The 21211-nt window shown below is 37.1% G+C and overlaps 2 protein-coding genes across 2 annotated transcripts; one reads left to right on the forward strand and one right to left on the reverse strand.

Annotated features, from left to right (window-relative positions):
- The first annotated feature begins 4068 nt into the window (after positions 1-4068).
- On the forward strand, positions 4069-5001 carry LOC124958816 (olfactory receptor 147-like). Its single transcript, XM_047517304.1, has one exon. The coding sequence runs from the start codon at positions 4069-4071 to the stop codon at positions 4999-5001; it is 933 nt and encodes a 310-aa protein (XP_047373260.1).
- Positions 5002-20221: 15220 nt separating this feature from the next.
- Positions 20222-21211, reverse strand: LOC124959677 (olfactory receptor 10S1). Its single transcript, XM_047518026.1, has one exon. It carries the CDS (start codon positions 21188-21190, stop codon positions 20222-20224), a length of 969 nt encoding a protein of 322 aa, XP_047373982.1. The 5' UTR covers positions 21191-21211.

The raw sequence follows: 21211 nt of genomic DNA on the forward strand, positions 1-21211 counted from the left end.
TAAAATATTTTAATATTTTAATCTGTAGTAGGTTAGCCCAGTGTGACATAAACCTGCAAATTAAAAATCCATTTAGTTAAAAGGCATGCTTTCCTATTCTGCATCTTTATGATAATATCATGTAAAATAAAGTTTAAGTTACCACTGGCTTTGCTAAATTAGAATATACCAGACTTGAGGTACATAAACAAGAATCAAGAATGATCAAAAAGTGTGCAATTTTAGGCAAGATGGTGGATTAGAGGAAGGAGGCACTTCCTACTTGCTTTGCTGTTTGGAATTGAAATGACAGGAGTAGAGCTTCATAACAAGGTGGGCATCTGAAGAAAACCATTATAAATCAGTATTTGTCAGAGGCTGAGAGAAGCCCAGAGATTCTAGTGTAGTGAGTGAAGTGGCAGTAGTGTTATGTCACTCAAAGGGAGAGGCAACACAAAGCGAGAGAGCAACACCGGACAAATTTGGCACACAGACTCCTGTGGAAGGCAGTCTCTACCAAGCTGATACAAAGACTGCTCAGAGAGCTGGGGTTTAAAAGGCGCTTGGAGTTTCTCAAGTTCTAGGTGAAAAAATAGGTTGAAGATCCAGCTTGAGGAGTCTATGCTGAATCTTTTGCATCTGGGAATCTGAGAATCCCAAGCAGATATTTTCACAGTAAGTAATGCTTACTGTGTGACCTGAGGTGCACTTAGCAATTCATGATCCTGAATCAGTTATAGGGAATAGTGGATCCAGGGGGATTCAAGACAGAGGCACAAGCCAGGTGTGGTGGCATGTGCCAAGAGGATCACAAGTTTAAGGCCAGCCTCAGCAACTTAGTAAAGCCATGAGGACTTAGGGAGACCCCATCTCAAAATAGAAAATAAAAAGGGCTGGGGATGTGGTTCAGTGGTAAAATGCCTCTGGTTCAATTCCCAGTACCGAAAAAAAAAAAAAAAAAAAAAAAAAAAAAAAGAACAAGGAGTGCAACCCGAATGACCACTCCACTATATTGATGCAGACACCAACTTTCTTATCAAGATCTCTAAGGATCAAGAAATAAAACCAAGAATCACATTAAATCAGAAAACTTCCGCATAGCAAAGGAAACAAGGGCACAAGGAGAGAGACTACAGAATGGGAGAAAATCTTTGTCAGCAACTCCTTTGAAAATGGATTAATATCCAAAATATATAAAGAACTCGAAAAACTAAGCACCAAAATGAAGAACAAACAAAAACAAAAACAAAAATCAAATCAAACCAAACCACAAAACAACAAACCAAATAGCCCAATTAATAGATGGACACATTCTGTTACAACTGAATTAGGCCCATGTGACCATTATGCATAAAAGAAGGGAAAGAAATTATAATCATGCAATGTAAAAATCAAGTCAGAATTTCTCTGTGTTCATTTTGCATCTTCTCATATTTCTACCTATTACATTCAAGTTAAAATAATGAGCTTCATTTTAATTTCTGGCTTAGAGTCCTGGTATCAACTCTTCTTGGAATGTTATTTGGTATAATATAAACTTGGAGCATATCCTGTTCTTGCATTACCTAAATGAGAGTTCTTTACATTTCTATAGAAAACACACATTTTAATGAAATCACTATAGTCTTCATCACTGCTGTAGTCTAAAGAATGTGTCTTGTGGGATACATTTCAAATTCACTTTCAGGAAGTTTGGGTCTGCTAATGATTTTGAGGGGTCTGAGAATAATAAGTTCATCTTTTAGTAATGGTTGAGATTTGCATAATTCTAAGAATAATTGGGGGGTTTCCTGATTTTACTTTGTTCACAATTACAACTTATTTGGGCTTTTGCCTATTATTATAGCTCTACTTGAATATCCAATTGGCAACTCAATCACACTGTTTTCAAATATGAATGTTTAATTTTTGCCAATATTTCTATCTTTCTGTGTTCTATTTGTAACAACCTGATATACCCAAATACTGAGGCTTGTATCTTAGGAATTTTTAATTTGGGGGGGGGTTCTATTTCCATCCCCTTAGTAAGAAGTTCTGTTGACTCTTCCCTGGCAATGTTGTTTGCATTTTTTTTTATTTATTTCTTGGAACCTGTTAATTCAGAGCATTAAAAACAATTGTTCATTGTTGTAATTGCCTCCTGTGGCTCACCTTACCTCCGTTTCTCTAACTGCAGGCCTGCCTGCCAGTGCAACCATATTTATCTATGTAGGCCTTCACTGTGGTGATTTCTATGCCAAAATAAATAAAAAAGTAAAATCTTGAATGGCTAATGAACCAATCATAGTGAATGGAATCTTGATTTTGGCATTTGAGAACTTCCTGTCCTGCATTGTTCCAGACAACCTCTGATTTGAGTATATGCTGCCATTCTGTGGGGAGAGACATTGGCACCTCACAGAGAGCCTAAGTAAGTCCCCAGGGTGACATCCAGGGAGGAGGGAGACTGCAGTCTTTCTGTAATCTCAGTAACTTGAACCTGGAGTGCTCCTAGATGACCTTTAAAACTCCAGAAGTGGCCTTTGCATATCTTACTGATGTTTTTCCTGTCCAGAATTCTTGTGTACAAATAACAGCTTTGACACTATATAACCCTTTACCTATGGAGCAAGAATTCCGGGTAGAATCCAGTATAGGTTCCAGGAAACATAGGGAAGAGATTCCCATCTACTCAACTTTTTATTATGCAAATATGTGTTGAGTACTTATTATATATGTCAGGTTTGGCTCTAAGGTGATGCAGAAATAGCACTGAAGAAAAGACACAGTATCTCTGCAATTTTGAAGCTTAGATCCAAATGTATGTGGGTACATGAATGTGTGCTTATGTACTGTGAGAAGATAGAAGATAGAAACAAAAAATAGTATGGCATTTCACAGGTGCTGTGGGGATTTTATGGCACTAGATACTATAGATATAGGAAAGGTCATTTTGCTTTTCTGTTGGAGATGTGGCCATTTGGTAGGAAACCAAAACATATAAAATGGTGCAGCTCCAATAAGCCAATGTTATTATCATGAACTAGGTTGAAATGCAGGGTAGAAAATTCCTTTTAGCTGTAAGTGTTGATCTCTGGAGAAAATAAGTCTTCCAATATTTAATCAGGTCCCTAGGATTTTCTTACTCATAAGAACCCCTGGGGTCATATAAGTAGGTGGTTCTTTTGGCATCAGTAGATGCTATCTACCACCCCATTGGATGGAGAGGACACTCTAGCAGCCACTAGAAATCATGATTTGTGCCTCATGGTTTCTCAAACAGTCAGAGGCTAAGGGCTGTGCTCTGGCTCTCTCGATCCAAAACTCACCCCAAACAAAAATAATAATGACAACAATAGAGCAGATGTTTGTTCTGGACTGTTCATCCTTACAGTTAATCAGAGTTATTTGCCCCTCCATGAGATTAGGGAAGAAGAATTAACAAGAAATATTAACTTTTATGAAGTCCTGATGCAGACGGGTGAGTGCTGGATTCTACCTATCCTGCTAGTCTTCTTCAACCTCCTCTGTGAGTGCAACGAATCCTTGTAAAGCCTCATCTCTCTCTGCTGAGATCACCACTGACCCTGAGACTGGAGGAGGTGGTCACTGCAGAAATGGACTGGAGATGCTATAGAGTCAAGAGGTAGTTATTGGCTTCCTCAACCTTATCCCCTCAGAAATTTCTGTCTATGCATGTTTTGGATATTATTACCCTGTGTGCATATATGACTATACAACTGGTGGTGTTCTACATCATGTACAACCAGAAAAGGAGAAGTTATACTCCATGATGTGTCAAGGTACATTCTACTGTCATGTATAACTAGATAAATTATAAAAAAAAAAAAAAAGGCAAAAAGAACAATCTTGTAATCATGGCAGTTGTATTAAATTAAACCGTTATTAAATTAAAATATATTCATCTGTATACATTCTCTCAAGCTTACAAAGTAAAACAACAACAACAACAAAATGACAAAGCAGTGAGCTTGAGTTCATCTCCTCATCTGAATCTCAATCTTCTTATACTGGGTCTGGTAGAGACAGCTGGCTTCTCATTTTAATGTTACTATTTCTCCTTTTCTCTCAGACAGGTCCCAGGGAGGAATGGCCTCAGGCAATGGCTCTTCAGTGACCCAGTTTATCCTGCTGGGTTTAACACAACAGCCAGAGCTCCAGCTGCCTCTCTTCCTCCTCTTCTTAGCCATCTATGTGGTCTCTGTGGTGGGGAACCTGGGCTTGATTGTTCTGATTGTTCTGAATCCTCACCTGCACACTCCCATGTACTACTTCCTCTTCAACCTTTCCTTCATTGATCTCTGCTACTCCTCTGTCATAATCCCCCGAATGCTGATGAGTTTTATAAAACAGAACATCATCTCTTATGCAGAGTGCATGACTCAGCTCTTTTTCTTCTGCTTCTTTGTTATTGATGAATGCTGTATTTTGACATCAATGGCCTATGATAGATATGTGGCCATCTGTAAACCTCTGCTTTACAGGGTCACCATGTCCCATCAGGTCTGCCTCATGCTGATGGTAGGTGGGTATGCAATGGGGCTTGTGGGTGCCATGGCCCACACTGGATGCATGCTGAGACTCAGTTTCTGTGATGCAAATGTCATCAATCACTACATGTGTGACATACCTCCTCTTCTGCAGCTGTCCTGTACAAGCACCTCCATCAATGAGCTGGTTGTTTTCATCGTGGTGGGTGTCAATATAATAGTGCCTAGTCTCACCATCTTTATTTCTTACACTTTGATCCTGTCCAACATCCTTGGCATCCATTCTACCAAGGGCAGAGCCAAAGCCTTTAGTACCTGCAGCTCCCACATAATGACTGTTTCTCTTTTCTTTGGATCATCAGCATTCATATATTTTAAGTCTTCTCCTGGTGTATCTGGGGATCAAGATAAAGTATCCACAGTGTTTTATACCATTGTGGGACCAATGATGAATCCTTTCATATACAGTTTGAGGAATAAAGATGTTCAAGTTGCATTGGGCAAGACTTTGAAGAAAAAGGTGCTTGTCTAAGTAGAATTTATGTTGGTTATAAGTGGCAAATCTTAGTAAGGGTGCATTATATATAATACTATGAAGAAAAAGGTAAAAATCACAATAAAATGTAATATATTTAAATAACAGGGTAAATGAGTAGAGAAAGTTACATGATTTTAAATCCAGAAATGGCGAAGTTGTGAGATTTCTGACTAGGACACATCTAGAATTCCTGTGAAGCTGTGTCATGGAGATATTGACTTTGTCAGTCAATCATCTACTCATTCACTTAACAAATTTCTGTTACAAGTTATAGGGGATTTTATTTTGAGATATTCCATTGTTTTTCTAAAGAGGAGATGTATGGGGGTGCTTGTCTTATTTTGGTCTCTGGTTCCTTCTCAAGGCAATGTGGTAAAGAGAGGCCAAAAATTTTCTTGGGTTCTTAGTTCTTAAGGGCAGGAAACTGAAATAATCATTTAGAGTAGCGAGAATAAAGAGAGGCTGCACTGGATTTCATCTCAGGCAAGAATGTGGGTACAAGGACATGCTATGTTTTCATTGGGAAATTTATCAGAAAGGTTTTTGTTAATAATACCGGAGGAATTTTTGTCCTTTTCTCAAATAGACTTTAAACTCTACTTAATTATCAGTCTGCATGTACTCTCTATTATTTTCATTCTTCCTTTGTCTCAGAGGTTAATGTGTACTGGGAATGTGTTTATTTAATCTTGTAAGCTGCCAGGGTCATAATTTCAGGGTTCTCCTCCTGTGGGTCATCCTGCACATGCAGGCAGATCTGGCCCCTTTGCATGGAAAGGCTCTGGTCCTCATCCTGTTACTCTTTCCCTGGGGCAAGGCAAAGAATGCAGCTATTGCTTAGAAAAATAACAATGCACTTTGATTCATAAACCTCAACTTTGCTTTCAGGATAATATATGTAATATGTAATATTGGCCTTAAAATCTTATCATAAAGTTTCACTGATAATATTTTCAGTATCCTATTATGTTTCTAAGAGTTTCAGGGGCTTTTTACTTTAAAAAGAAGAAAATAGCCATTGTTTTTAACCTGTTTGTGGAAATTTAAATTCTCTCTAATTTTTATTTTTTGGTACCGGAGATTAAACCCAGGGGTGCTTAACCATTGAGCCATATGCTCAATCCTTTTTATTTTGAGACAGAGTCTCACCAAATTATGCTTAGGGTCTTACTAAGTTGTTGAGACTGGCTTTAAACTTGTGATCCTCCTGCCTCAGCCTTCAGAGCCACTGGGATTACAGGCATGCACTACCATGCCCAACTAAATTATTCTCTTAAATTGCACCTGGGTGCCTTTGTTCTAGAGGTGGTAAAGTGCAGTTGAAAGTACGTAGTATTTAAAGAGACTGAGGCTTTTCCTGTCTCAGGTATTTGTGTGTAAACTGAGCAGGCACTAACCTCTGTGTGAACCTGAGATTTCACATCTGTGAAATGGGGGTTACAAATGTGTAGCATGTCCATATAATTTGCTCTTTAAAATAAAAGTAAAGTGAAAATATACATTTGAGGTGTTCAGTGAATTATAGGAAATCCAAATTAAATAGATCCATTTGTTTTATTTTTCAAAATCTGAAACTTTTGAAAAGTTGATATATTTCATGAATTTATATTGTTTTCCTCCTCTCACTGATGTTTGATAGTACTGCCTCATTAAGTACCTGTTCATTTCAGTTATGTAAGTCGAATTAAGTCTCCACTATGGTTTCTTATTGGAGGAATATAAACATGAAGTAAACTGCACAAAATTAAAGTGTGCATATTGATGTTTTGGCATATGCATACACTTGTGAAACCATCATCACATTCAAATAATTCCTTCAGGCTGCTCTAACAGAAAAATCACAAACAACAGCCTTTTATGTCTTACAGTTTTAAAGTCCAGGAAGTCTAAGGTCAAGGAAAAGACACATTTGGTAAGGATTTTTGATAAGGCTTGCTTCCTGGTTCATAGATGACTTCTCTGATTTGAATATATCTTCCAAATTCAATCTGCAGTGTAACAGTAGTGGGAAATGGGACTTATGGGGAGGTACCTGGATAGTCAGGGCACCAGCCTCCATCCCTCATAGGGTGCTAGCATCTGACAAGGACCTTCCTACTGTGTCGTCACTTGGGGAAAGAGCACAGGGGCAGGAGAACCAGAGAGGGAGCGCACAGCCTCAGGTTTTTCAGAATCAGCCTTAATTCATTCTTGAGAACCCTTTCCTCATGATCTAATCTGCTCCCAAATCATCCCTGTGCATCTGGATGACCTTCCTTTCCCACCCTGTCCATCTCCCTGTCTTGTTCCTAAAATAATGCTAGCCAGTTTTCTGTCATTGTCAATTATTTTGCGTTTTCTGGTATAATATAGAAATGAAATCTTATCATATGCAATTTTTTTTGTCTGGTTTCCTTCACTTGCTGTAAATATTTTGAAATTCTTCCAAGTTGTTGGGAGTACTAAGCTACCAATAAACCCATGGATACTGAAATTAAAACAATATCAATTAGAATCACTAAAAAATTAATTCCACCATAATGTGCAACTATAAGCACAAATAAAAAATATGAGGAAATAAAACAAAATAAGGAGGAACAAAAAAATTAACTACCTAGGTGTAAATTGAATAAAACATGAGCAGGGTTAGCATGCCAAAAATTGCATGATACTTATGAAAGATGCACAAGATGTTTTAAATAAGTGGAGACACATCATTTTCACAGACTGAAAGACTTAACACTGTAAAGATATTAATTATCCTCAAATTAATGTGTAGGATAAAAAATTTCTATCAAAATCTCGGTAGAATTTTTTGTATAAGTTTTTCTACAACTTTATGTAGAAAAGCGAAGTACTAGAATAGCAAATAGACTTGAAAAACAAAGAGAATAAAATAGTAAAATACCATTCTGGTTGATTTCCAAAACTATATAGTTAATGTGGTCATGACTACATTGTATGAGTTCAGGGTAGATACATTGTTGAATGGGAGGGAATAGAAAACCCTAAAATAGACCCACAGAAATAGATTCTTCTCTTGTGCTGTGTTGAGTTCCAATGAGCTTGAGTTTTGGAAAAGGTGCAAAAGTTATTCAATGGAAGAAAAAGAATCTTTTAAATAAATGGTACTAGAGTGATAGGACATCTATAACCAAAAAAATTAACCACATTCTAAGTCACCTTATCAAAAATTAAACCAAAATGGGTTACAGACATATATAAAGCATATTCTATAGAACTCTTAGAAAAAGTAGGCTAAAAATTTTAAGATATAAGGCTAGGTAAAGTTTTAGATTTGACAACAAAAGCATGATCCAGAAATGGGAAAATCTCACAAAGTAGACTTTATCCAAATTAAAAAAACTTTTGCTCTATGAAAGACCTTATTTTAGGATAAAGAAGACAAGCAACAGACTGGGAGAAAATATTAGCTAACAATATATTCAATAAAGGATTTTCTGGAATGTGTCTAGAATATAAGAAAAAAATTCCTCAAAACTCTGCAGTCTAAACATAACAAATCTTGTTAAAAAATGGGCAAAAGATATGAAGACACAGTTCACTGAAGAAGACATACACCAAAACAAAAGCGTTGAAGAAAATATTGAATGAGAAAAAATATTCAATATCATTAGCCATTAGAGATGTAAAAATTAAAACCAAAACAAGATATCACAAAATGAATGGCACATAACACATGAAAAACTATCCATATTACTAGTTATTAGCAAAGCAAATTAAACCTGAAGAGAACCCATTATACATCTATTAGAATGTATAAATAAAGGCTCACTATGGTCATTTTCATGACTAAAATGGCTCAATGAGCATGGTTGTGGGGAACTGACCTTTCCCATACTGCTGTTTGCAATATAAAATGAAAAACACTTTGGTAAACAACTTTGAAGACTTTAAAAAAAACTAATTAAATATACATTTAACATATGACACTGATAGTCTACTTCTAGGTGCTTGCCTATGGGGAAAAATCCACATCAATACGAAGACTTGTGCACAAGTTTCCACTGCAGGTTTATTTGCAATAGAAAAACTGGAAATAATCCAAATGTTTATCTACAGGACAATGGAAAAGCATTGTAGCACATTTATAGAGTTTAACACACTCTGCAATAAAGAAGGAAATCATTCTAGCTATGCACATTTTACACTTTCAAAATTGTTTCAAAGTTATTGAATGCATGGCTATGTTTTTATTATTTTTCTTTTTCATTTAGAATTTGGGAAGTTTCTGTGAACTTATCTTCAAGTTCACCGATTCTTCTCTTAAGCTGTGTTGAGTTCAAATGAGCACATTAAAAGAAATTTTATCCTTTATTGAATGTTTAATACTTTGTTGAATATTTGATAGTTTATTGAGGTGTGATTAATATATAAAGAGTTGTACATGTCTAATATATACACTTTGATGAGTTTGGTAGTGTATACTTATACACCTGTGTAACTATCACTAAAATCAATTCCATGAATATGTACATTATTGCCAAAGGCTTCAATTGCCATTTAGTTAGCTAATTAATTAGTTTTTTTTATAAAATCTACTTTTAGGACCAGGGGTGTAGCTTAGTGATAGAACAGTTGCCCTGGATTCAATTCTCAGCACACACACACACAAACACACAATTAGTGGGGTGTGGTGGCACAAGCCTGCAATCCCAGCTATGTGGGAAGGTTCAAGGCCAGCCTGGGCAACTTAATGAGACCCTGTTTCAAAATAAAATATAAAAAGGGGTGGGAATGTAGCTCAGTGTTAGAGTACCCTTGGGTTTAATCCTTGATACAGGGTGGAAAAAATCCTATCCTCTTAAAAACTTTAACTGTAATAGATCTCCATAACCTCATGAATAACTTGAATTTTGTAAACTTTGACCACTGTCCTTTCCTTCTCTCCCCACAGCAACCATTTTGCTTCTTTAACTGAGTTAGACTATTTTTTTTTTAAGATTCCACTTGTGAGATTATGCAGCATTTGTCACCCTGTTTTTTCTTATTTCACTCATCATAAGGTTCTCCAGGATCATTCACTTTTAAGTCTGAATGATATTCTAATGTATGTGTATACCACATTTTCTTCATATAGTGACCACTGATGGACACTGAGGAGGCTTCCCTGTCTTGGCTGCAATGAGTAGTGCTGCAGTAAACATGGGAGTGCTGGTATCTCTTTCAGGTTCTGCTTTTAATTCTTTTGGATATATACTCACAAGTGGGACTGGTAGTTCTGATGGTAGTTCTATTTTTAACTTTTTATATGTATTCAATGCTTGCACTTTAGTTTTTTGAGAAAATGTATACTGTTTTCCATAGTAGCTGCATTTATTTTATATTCCCACCAACAGTAGACAAGGATATCTTTTCTCCACATTCTTGTCAATTGCTATTGTTTTTCTTTTTCATAAAAGAGGTATGAAGTGATATTTTGTTATGGTTTTGACTTGTATTTCCCAGTGATTAGAGGTTGCATAAGGTCAACCAGTCTGCATCTTGAGGATATCCAGGAATTCTAGTCATCTATATTCTCATTAGTACATACAAAACACTTAACACTTTGGAGATTCCAAGGGTTTTGGGTGCTCTGTGCCAAGAACTGAAGATGAAGAACAAATATATATTTCTTACTGTAAACTACATTATGACAATTATATTGAGCACCTATCTATACCTGTTGGTTATATGTTTGTCTTTATGGGGAAATGTCTATTTGGATCCTTTGTTCATTTTTGAATTGGATTATTTTATTTTATTTGTTATTGAGTTGTAGGAATTCCCTGTGTATTTTGGATATTTACCTTTTATCAGATATATGGTTGACAGATAGCTTCTGCTATAATTTCTTTTACTGTACAGAAGTTTTTTAGTTTGATGTAGTCCCAATTGCCTATTTGTCTCAGTCCAGTTTCTGTTGTTATAAAAAAATACCTGAGATCCCATCTTATAAAGAAAAGAGGTTTATTTAACTCATAGTTTTGGAGACCAAAAGTCCAAGAGAAGGCAGTCCTATCTGTTTAGCCTTGACTGTGAAGGACTCCTTGACTGTGCCACTGCATGGTAAAGAAGGGAAAGAGTCATGTGCAGAAGAGGCTAAGTACCTGGGTAGCCTCACTTTATAACAACTTGTGGGGAGCCATTTATGACTGGCAACTAAAACCAGGCTTTGTGAGTTGTCAGACATGGAAATCTGGCTTTCAGGAACTGGCAATCATTGAGAGATTGTTCCAGATCATCTGAAGTATGTAAAGGCTCACCCACTAGAAATTTGCTGGTCCTACTGGAATGACCTGCTAAAACAGATGACTTCCTTAACTCTACCCCATCCTGATCCTCACAGAAGCTCCTCCTTGGTCCCCCTTTACCTGTATGACTATAAATAAAGGGAAGGTGGGCTCCTTCATCTTTATTAGAACCAGATCTTAGCATGGATCAGGTCCCTTTTTATTTAAAAAAGATAATTGTATTCTGTGGTTATTCTATTAAATAAGTTTCTTAGTGATTAATCTGCAGCTGGTTCATCCCTCCAACAAAAATCCTTTCCCTCACCCATGATGGACATGGAAGAAACCCTGCAACAACTTGTTTTTTGAGAACTGAGACCCCTTGAAAAGTACATCAATCCATCTTAAAGAATTACCTAATTACTTTCCACCAGGCCCCACTTTTTAAAGATTCTATCACCTTTCAGTATCTCCACACTGAAGGCTAAGCTTCACATGAACTTCTGGGAGATACACCCAAACCACAGCTCCATTTTCACTTCTGTTGGCAGTATTTTTGGGGTCTTTTCCAGGAACTTATTGCCAAAACAAATTTCAAGGCACTTTAACCTAGGTTTTATTTTAAAAGTTTATAGTTCTGAGTATTAATTTGAGATCTTTAATCCACTATGAGTCAATTTTTATGTGTGATGTGAGTATGATTTCATTCTTCTGCATGTGGACATGCAGTTTTTTCCAACACTATGTATTAAAGAGACTATCCTCACCCCATTCTGTATTCTTGGCACCCTTATTGAGGGTCATTTGACCATATATTAAAGGGGTTAGTGTCTGGGCTTCTCTGTTTTATTTCATTTATCTATAAGTCCATTTTATGTAAAACCATAATGTCTCAATTATTATAGGTTTGTAATCCATCTCATTCAAACTATAACATTCTAGCCCTAGCTCCCAAAAGCTCATGTCCATCTCACAATGCAAAATAGATTCAGTCCATCTCAAAGAGTCTATATAATCTTAACAGTTCCAGCACCTCTCAGAAGTCCAAGTCTCAAGTTTCCTCTGAAATTAAAGGCAAACTCTTGGATGTGGATCTTTATAAAAACCAAAAGCAAGTTTCGTACATGCAATATACAATGGCACAGAATAAAGATTTTTATTCCAAAAGGGAGGAATAGGGGCAAAGAAAGAAGGGATGGAACCAAAGTAAAACCAAAACCCAGCAGGGAATACATTAGGTCCTGTAGCTCCACATACAGTATCTGGGGCATATGGCAGTGAGATGTGATCTCCAAGGGCATTTTCAGGCTTTCCTTGGTGGTTAAAGCCCATGTGGCCTCTCTTTTAGTCTGGATTTTTCTGCAGTCTGCACCTTTCCTCAGCAGACTTTCCACGGTACTGACATTTCTTAATCCCTGGGGTTTCTGTTCCAACTTTGGATTCCTTCTCAGTTGCACTCATCACCCTCTTGGGGGCTGCTTTTCAGAATTTCAACCCTCCTACATTTTGCCTGGACTCCCAGTCTTTCCTTTAAAATCTCAGTGGAATCTTCCATGATCCCCAAATCCAGCATTCTCCATTCCAGAAGAACCAGTACCACATAGAAAATGCCAAGTACTGCCACCCTTTAACCAGCAGATGGGCTTCCTTGGACCATGACTGAAGTAGCCTCTGAATGCCTGAATGGCTGAGCACAGAGAATGAATCCTAGGGAAACAACTTTTCAGATACCATTGTGTTAGCTGGCATACCCAGGTTTTCTTCTCAAATGAGTTTTCTCTTTTGTTTCCTTGAATGTGCAATGGATGTGGTCTTGCTGATTCTTGAGATGTCATCAAAGCATCTTTCCTATAGTCTCTGTGCAAAGTATTTAGTTTTTCTTTAGTGGAGCTAATCTCTTTAGCAACCACATCTTCCTTGGTCCCTGTTTTATACATGCTTTTCTGGCCAAACTGCAAGTTTAAATAATTTTTATTCTCTGCTTTCTTCCCCTGATCACCACATTAGCTTGGCTAAAAGCTACAAGCAATACCCATGCCACTTCCTGAATGCTGTGGTATCTTGAAATTTCCTTTTCCAGATTAATTAGTTCAACACTTTTAAAATTAACCTCACACCAAGTATCAGGACACAGGCAAAATGTAGACACATTCTTCATCAGGATATAACACTACTGGTCTCTAGTCCAATTCTCAAATGAGTCCTCTTTTTCATCTGAAACCTGAGCACAGCCTGTACTACATACTAGTCTGAGCTTCAACCAGAATTGCCCATTTAGCTTTGCTTACAGCATTCTAAGTCTTCTGGAGCCTGCACTTACAAACTTTTCCAAATTCCTCCTGCAAACCAGTTCCAAAGGCTTCTGAACCACATGTTCAGGTTAGTCACAGCAACGATCCCGCTTTTCAGTACCAATTTCTGTGTTAGTCAGTTTTTCATCCCTATGACCAAAATATCTGGCAGGTACAACTTAGAGAAGGAAAAGTTTATTTTGGATTGTGGTTTGGAGGTTCTGGTCCATGGTCCACTGACTCCCTTGCTTTGGGTTCAAGGCTAGGAAGAGAAGGAAAAGGAGAAGCTGAAGAAGGAAGAAGGAAGAAGGAAGAAGGAACATAAGGAGAAGGAGGAGGAAGAGGAAGAGGAGGAGGAGAGGGGGAAGAAAGAGGGAAAGAGAAACTCTTCAGGGAAAAGATATAATCAACAAAGGGCATTCCCCAGTGACCTACTTACTCTAGCAATTCCCCCGTCTGCCTGTAGTTACCACCACCTAGCAATCCATTCAAATTATTAATCTACTAAATGATCAGTGCTCTGATTAAGTTACATCTCTTATAATGTAATCATTTCACCTCTGAAAATTCCTATGTTGTATATTACATGAGCTTATTGGGAGGACATCTTATAGCTAAACCATAACAATAGGGTTTGCACTCAATCTATAGCTTGCTTTGGGAAGTATGAACATTTAACAATGTTTAGTCTCCAAACCATATACATAAAATATTTTTAAAGTTATTTGTATCTGCTTTAATTTCTTTTTTTGAGTATAAAAACGATTTTATTATCATACTCTTAAGAAGATAATTGATCATATAAAGGAAAAAATCTGTAAAATATAAAATCTATAAATTTTGGTTAGAAAGAAAGAAATAGAAGCACATTGTTTTAAATTCTATACCAAAGTGGCATGTCATTTGCATACAGACCGGGATAAGTTGAAGATGTTTATTTTAAACCTGTTAAATTCACCTTTCTCGATGGGGAACGATAACAGGAGGCTTTTGTTTTTTAAACAAAATTATAGAGAACAATTTAGGAGTATTTTTCAGAATTTAAATGGCATACATATTTTGATTCAAATATTAATGCTTCAGAAATCTATTATATGGAGATATGAATACCTTTTTAATAAAGCAATGCCTCTGTATACATTTGATCTAAAGAAGAAATTACACAAGAACCCAGACAGGTAGAGAAGATTCCCATTCCAAGTGATTTGTTTAAAAAACAAAAGCCTCCTGTTATCTTTCCCCATTGAGAAAGGTGAATCTAACAGGTTTAAAATAAACATCTTCAACTTATCCCAGTTTATATGCAAATAACATGCCACTTTGGTATAGAATTTAAAACAATATACTTCTATTTCTTTCTTTCTAGCCAAATATTATAGATTGCCATTAATTCTTTTTTAAATGTTTGGTGTAATTCACCATTGAAGCCATTAGGTTCTGGATTTTTCTTTGATAGAGAACTTTTTATTACTGATCCACTCTCCTTACTTTATTTGTCTGCTCAACTTTTCTATTTCTTCATGTTTCCTTGTTAATAGTTTGTATGTTTCTAGAAATTTATGAATTTCTTCTAGGATATCCAATTGGTTGAGGCATAATTTTCATAGTAATCTCCTATGATGCTTTCTATTTCTACAGTACCATTTATATATTCTTGTTCATTTATAACTTCATACATTTTCCATTTTTTCTTAGTAAGTCCAGCTAAAATTTTGTTGAATTTTTTTTATATCTTAAAAAACCATAACTCTTAGTTTAATTGATCTTTTCTATTATTTTTCTAGTCTCTGTTTCATTTATTTATCCTCTGATCTTGATCATCCTTCACTCTGCTAGCTGGAGCCTGGAGTCTTAGATGCTAGTCTGAGACCAAGGTTTCTTGGGGACAGGTATGGTGCTAGGACTCACAGCAACGTGTGGTGCTAATGTCACTCTTCTAGCCCATGAAGATGGTACCTATTTGTCTCCTGACTGGGTAGTCTAGGTTTAGGGGAGGAGCGATGTGTGAAGTGTAAAATTGTTCTTACCACACTCTTCTTAGTTCTTTGGTCCACCTAGGTGTTGTCACCTGGATTCCTTAGCTATTATGAATATATATTTATGTGTGAATAATTGTTCAAATTGATGTTTCTGTAATAGGATGAGTAGATGTTACTTAAACTCTTATTCTGCCATGTTGATGACATTGTTTTCATATAATTTGTTAAACTGCTTATGAGTCTACATGTATCAAAAGATAAAAGTTTAAGACAAATTACATAAAGTTAAGAATTTTCCAGAAGTAGCAGTCAAAGGAATTCATCACCATCAGACTTTCAGTGCCAGAAGTGTTATAAGAAACCTCTTAAGACTTTGAAAAATAATGTTAGATTCAAACCTTTGTCTACATGAAGAAATAAAGAAAGCTAGAAATGGTAACAAGATGGGTAAATACAAATCCACTTTCACTTTATTTATTTGGTATTCAGGACTTGGTATCTGGGGTGCTCTACCATGGAGCTAAATCCTCAGTTCTTTTTATTTTTTATTTTGGGATAGAGTCTCGCTCTGTTGCTTAGGGCCTTGCTAAGTTGCTGAGGCTGGCCTCAAACTTGTAATTGTCCTGGGTCTCCTGAGTTTCTGAGATTATAGGAGATTACCATGCCACTGTGCCCAGCTTTAGTATCTTTTTGAAAATAATTACTTACTCAGATCAAGAAATATAACAATGTATTGTGGAATTGTTAACAATTGTGGAAATAGAACTACATACAGTGTGTGACATCAATCACACTACTGATTTTTTTTATATTTTGCACATTTTTATTTCTTTTTTTAATTTTAATTTTAATTTTTTTTTATTGTAAACAAATGGGATACATGTTGTTTCTCTGTTTGTACATGGAGTAAAGACATACCATTTGTGTAATCATAAATTTACATAGGGTAATGTTGGTTGATTCATTCTGTTATTTTTTCCCTTCCCCCCACCCCTCCCACCCCTCTTTTCCCTCTATACAGTCCTTCCTTCCCCCATTCTTGCCCCCCTCCCTAACCCTAACTCTAACCCTAAAACTAACCCCTCCCACCCCCCCATTATGTGTCATCATCCACTTATCAGCGAGATTATTCTTCCTTTGGTTTTTTGAGATTGGCTTATCTCACTTAGCATGGTATTCTCCAATTTCATCCATTTGCCTGCAGATGTCATAATTTTATCATTCTTTATGGCTGAGTAATATTCCATTGTGTATATATGCCACAGTTTCTTTATCCATTCATCAACTGAAGGGCATCTAGGTTGGTTCCACAATTTGGCTATGGTGAATTGAGCAGCGATGAACATTGATGTGGCTGTATCTCTGTAGTATGCTGATTTTAAGTCCTTTGGGTATAGGCCAAGGAGTGGGATAGCTGGGTCAAATGGTAGTTCCATTCCAAGCTTTCTGAGGAATCTCCATACTGCTTTCCAGAGTGGCTGCACTAATTTGCAACCCCACCAGCAATGTATGAGTTTACCTTTTTCCCCACATCCTCGCCAACACCTGTTGTTGCTTGTATTCTTGATAATCGCCATTCTAATTGGGGTGAGATGGAATCTTAGGGTGGTTTTGATTTGCATTTCTCTTATTACTAGAGATGTTGCACACTACTGATTTTTATCAGATGATTAAGGAAAGAAATAATGCCTTTTCTAGATAATTGATCAGCTTAGAATACTTACATCTCAGTAGAGGGTCAGTATTATTCTGATACAGAAAGTAGACAAAAGTTTGCAATAAATGACACCTGTAAACCAATATCCATCAAGAACGCATACACAAAACAGTGAACAAACATTTAGCATGTCAGATTCACCACTACATAAAAGGATAACATACGCTGAATGACTGGGATTTATTTAAGAAATGCAGATTGGTTTAGCATTGAAAATCAAATAGTGTAGCTCACCATATTAGCAGGTTTAAAAAATACATGATCATTTCAGTAGATGAAGAAAAAGTATTGGACAATATTCAGCATCCACTCATGATAGAAGTATCAAAAAATAAGAATAGAAAGAAATGGATAAATGGCATGTAGGAAAATCCTACTGCTAACATCACACTTAATTATGAAAATTTAAGTTATTTCCCCTAAGATCAAGAACGAGGCAGAGGTGGGTGATATTGGGGTGGCAGAAGTTGTTATCACTGGGAAAAATGAATTGTCTCAATATTTTATAATTTGATAAATTTTTGAGTATGTGTATAATGGAGGATGTTCTAAATTCAGCAATTCAAAGAGTGGGAATCCTTATCTCAGAGACAATCATCCTTAGCTAAAGAGTGGTGAAACTCATTCTACAACATTTGATTCTAAAGTTTATATAGTTCTACAATATTTCTGGGCAAATGTTACTGCATCAATGACTAACAGTAAGAATGGTTAGTCATCTCATAGAAAATCCTTCCCTGAAAACTGTCCTATTTAAATAATGCTTTTAATTCCTGTCCATTTGAAATCTATCTAGCATAGACATGAATATATGTTTATAACATCAGTTCTGGTACTGTTTACTTGTGGGGAGGTTGGGAAAATGATAAACTTATGTTGTTATCTTCCTTTTGTCAAATATGTTTTTCATTTTAATTAATTATTTGGTCCCCTTTCCCTTCAAATTTCAAGTGAATTTGTAATTGTATAGTTAAACCAAGTCTCTTAAATGTACCAATCAAACACAAAGAAATATCTGAAAGGAGAAAAAAATAAGGTTAATAATTTCTTTTTCTCCTATAAATATTCTTACTTGGAAACTGTTAGGAAGAGTGGATTTGTGCTTTGTTTTATTCCTGGATTCTGAATACTAAATTGAACAAATATAAACATTTTATATCTTCATTTGGAACATGTAACAGTTATAAGGAGTCTTAGCTCTTAAGGTTCTTACAATCTAGTCATAAATATTTAATAATTAAATAAGGCAGAATATCACTTAGTGCCATTATTAAGGCTTATACCAACCAAAATAATGGGACTGTCATGCTGCCAGAGAGGTAGATATGAATGGCGGAGGAGCAGAATTCAAGACAGTGAAGGATTACTGGACAGACATATATCAGGGTGGTTAAGACTGAACTTGAGAAGAGAGTAATATAAGATGGATTTGCATATTCACATCTTTTCCCTTCGTCTACCTTTTCATTTCTAGGAGGCAGCCATTTGGCAAGATTGAGGAATGGTGTAGAGCAGGACCGCAGTTTGCTTTAGCATCATCTCCTATTCTATATTTGACTCTCTACTATGTTGCACCTGTGCTTGAAGGCTACTCTGACAGGATTGATGAGTTTACCCAAGTTATGAGTTACTTCTGTTCTTCCTTCAGATAGTTCCATAACTAGAAGAGGGGAGACAAGTTCTGCATTCTAGGTGAATACTGCATCTGAACTGCAATTTCTTTTTTTCTTTCAAAAATGTGGGTTCAGACATCACATTTACAGAGCACTAGGGCACTATTCAAAGGTCATAGGATGCTTATTTCAAAGAGAATCCGCTTTGATTAATAGCCTAAACTGATCTTGAAAACTTTCATATGATTGGGCAAACAACGAGTACAGGATTTGTCTCTAAGATACTATCTTATAACTGAAACGTGTGGTCTTTGAAGTCATACGGATTTGAGTTGAAATTCTGGCTTCAACTAGTATTATTTGCATGATTATTGTACACACTTGACCATTGTGGGTCTTGATGACTCCATTTGGAAAATGTAAATACAAGCAAAAATATAGATAAGGCAACTAACACAGTGCCTTGAGACTGTGTATGTCAAGGATGATAATAGTTTCTATTCCTGTTCCAACAGTTCTGTATTTCCCTCTTAAAGCACCATTCATTGGAGATGGATGCCTGTCACTCAAGATACTGTCATCACTGAATGTAACAATGATTTTTTTTCTTATGTCTAGGATTTTATAATAGCTTATTCTAGTTGTTCTACAGAATGATCTCTTTTTACCATATTTCCCCTGTCTTCTTTCATTTTCTCCATGATTTAGCATTTAAAAAGCGGCTTTTCAGGATGAGGGCACTTCTACAGATGAAAAGGAAATGCATTTTTTAAAAAAGAGGCACAATGCCTGGTGAATAATAAGTTCTTCAGCTTGGCAGTCAAGACTTCTTTTATCCCAGAGTAATTGAAGGACATTCACTCATTCTAAGAACACAACTTCTCCTACTTATATAGCAAATTGCTTTAATTAGAACTTTGCATTAAATTTGTCACCTGCAAGGCTATATTATTTCTACTAATCAGTATGATCTTAGTTATCTTACTATGAGGAGTGGGAGAAATAAGATAATGGCACTTTCTAAATGACCTTGGGCAAATCATTTTTCTCCTTGCAGTTGTATTTTATCATTCTAAAAAATGTGGTCTCTTAAGCTGCATGATATTTTTATTTTCAGGATTCCTTAATGTGTATTCTACGTTCTTTAATGTGTATTCACGTACCTTTGAGTCAAGCAGCTTAGAGTTTGGGATAGTCTAAACATCAACTACTCCAGTTCTTTCATTTGATGGATGACGAGTTTGTGACAGAGACATGGAAACAGGCTACTTGACCAAAGCAGGGAAACGCGGCTGACAGAAACTCGGTTATTCTGACTTCAGTTCGAATGAGCTTCTCTGTTCATTTTGAGACTTGAATAACTGTTTTCCTGGTCAGCAAGTCTGGGGCGAGACAGCTCAGCTTAGTGGGGTGGGCTGCTTGCTAGAGACTCCCGGGAACCACAGCACAAGAGTCTCCGCAGAGCCCGCTTCACCTCTTTGTTCCGTAGAGTGTAAATGAAAGGGTTGAGCATGGGAGTGACTATTGTGTAGAAGACAGCAGGCGCCCCAGCTCCCACCCCGCTGGAGCTAGGCTGCAGGTAGATGCAGACAGGCGGCGTGTAGTACAGGAGCACCACTGTGAGGTGCGCGGTGCAGGTGGAGAAGGCCCGCTGCCGGCCCTCGGCGGTGCGCATGCGCAGCACAGCCGCCACGATGAAGACGTAGGATAGGACAATGAGGATCAGGCAGCCTGCAGCCACTATGCCAATGTTGGCAAGCATAACAAGCTCATTAATGGTGGTGTCTGCACAGGCCAGCTGCAGCACAGGGGGAATGTCACAGAAGAAATAGGCTATGTGGTGAGGCCCACAGTATGGCAGGTGGAAGGTAAGAGAGGTATGGATTGCGGAGTGCATAGCACCTGTGGCCCAAGTGATCCCAGACAGCCCTGCGCACATCCGCCTGTTCATGGCCACTGGGTAGTGCAGGGGTTGACAGATGGCCAGGTAACGGTCATAGGCCATGACTGTGTACAGGAAACACTCAGTGCTGGCCAGGAAATGGAAGCAGTAAAGCTGTACAGTGCAACCCTCAAAGGAGATCAGCTTTCCATCCAGAGTCAGCAGGCCAGCCATGACCTTGGGCACCGTCACTGTAGACAAACATGCATCCAGAAAGGAGAGGTGGCCCAGGAAGTGATACATAGGGGAACTGAGCTGAGGATCAGAGCCAACTGTTATGAGAATGAGGAGATTGCCCATCATGGTGACGCTGTAGATGAGTAGGAAGAGGAGAAAGAAGAGGCTAGGATGTTCAGCTGTGTATATCAGACCCTCCAGGAAGAAGTGGCTCACCACAGTCTGGTTGGGATATTCTGTCTTCACCGCCATCTTCTCACATACAGAATGGGT

The sequence above is a fragment of the Sciurus carolinensis genome, chromosome 11, assembly GCF_902686445.1.
Source record: "Sciurus carolinensis chromosome 11, mSciCar1.2, whole genome shotgun sequence".
In the NCBI taxonomy this organism is placed as follows: Eukaryota; Metazoa; Chordata; class Mammalia; order Rodentia; family Sciuridae; genus Sciurus; species Sciurus carolinensis.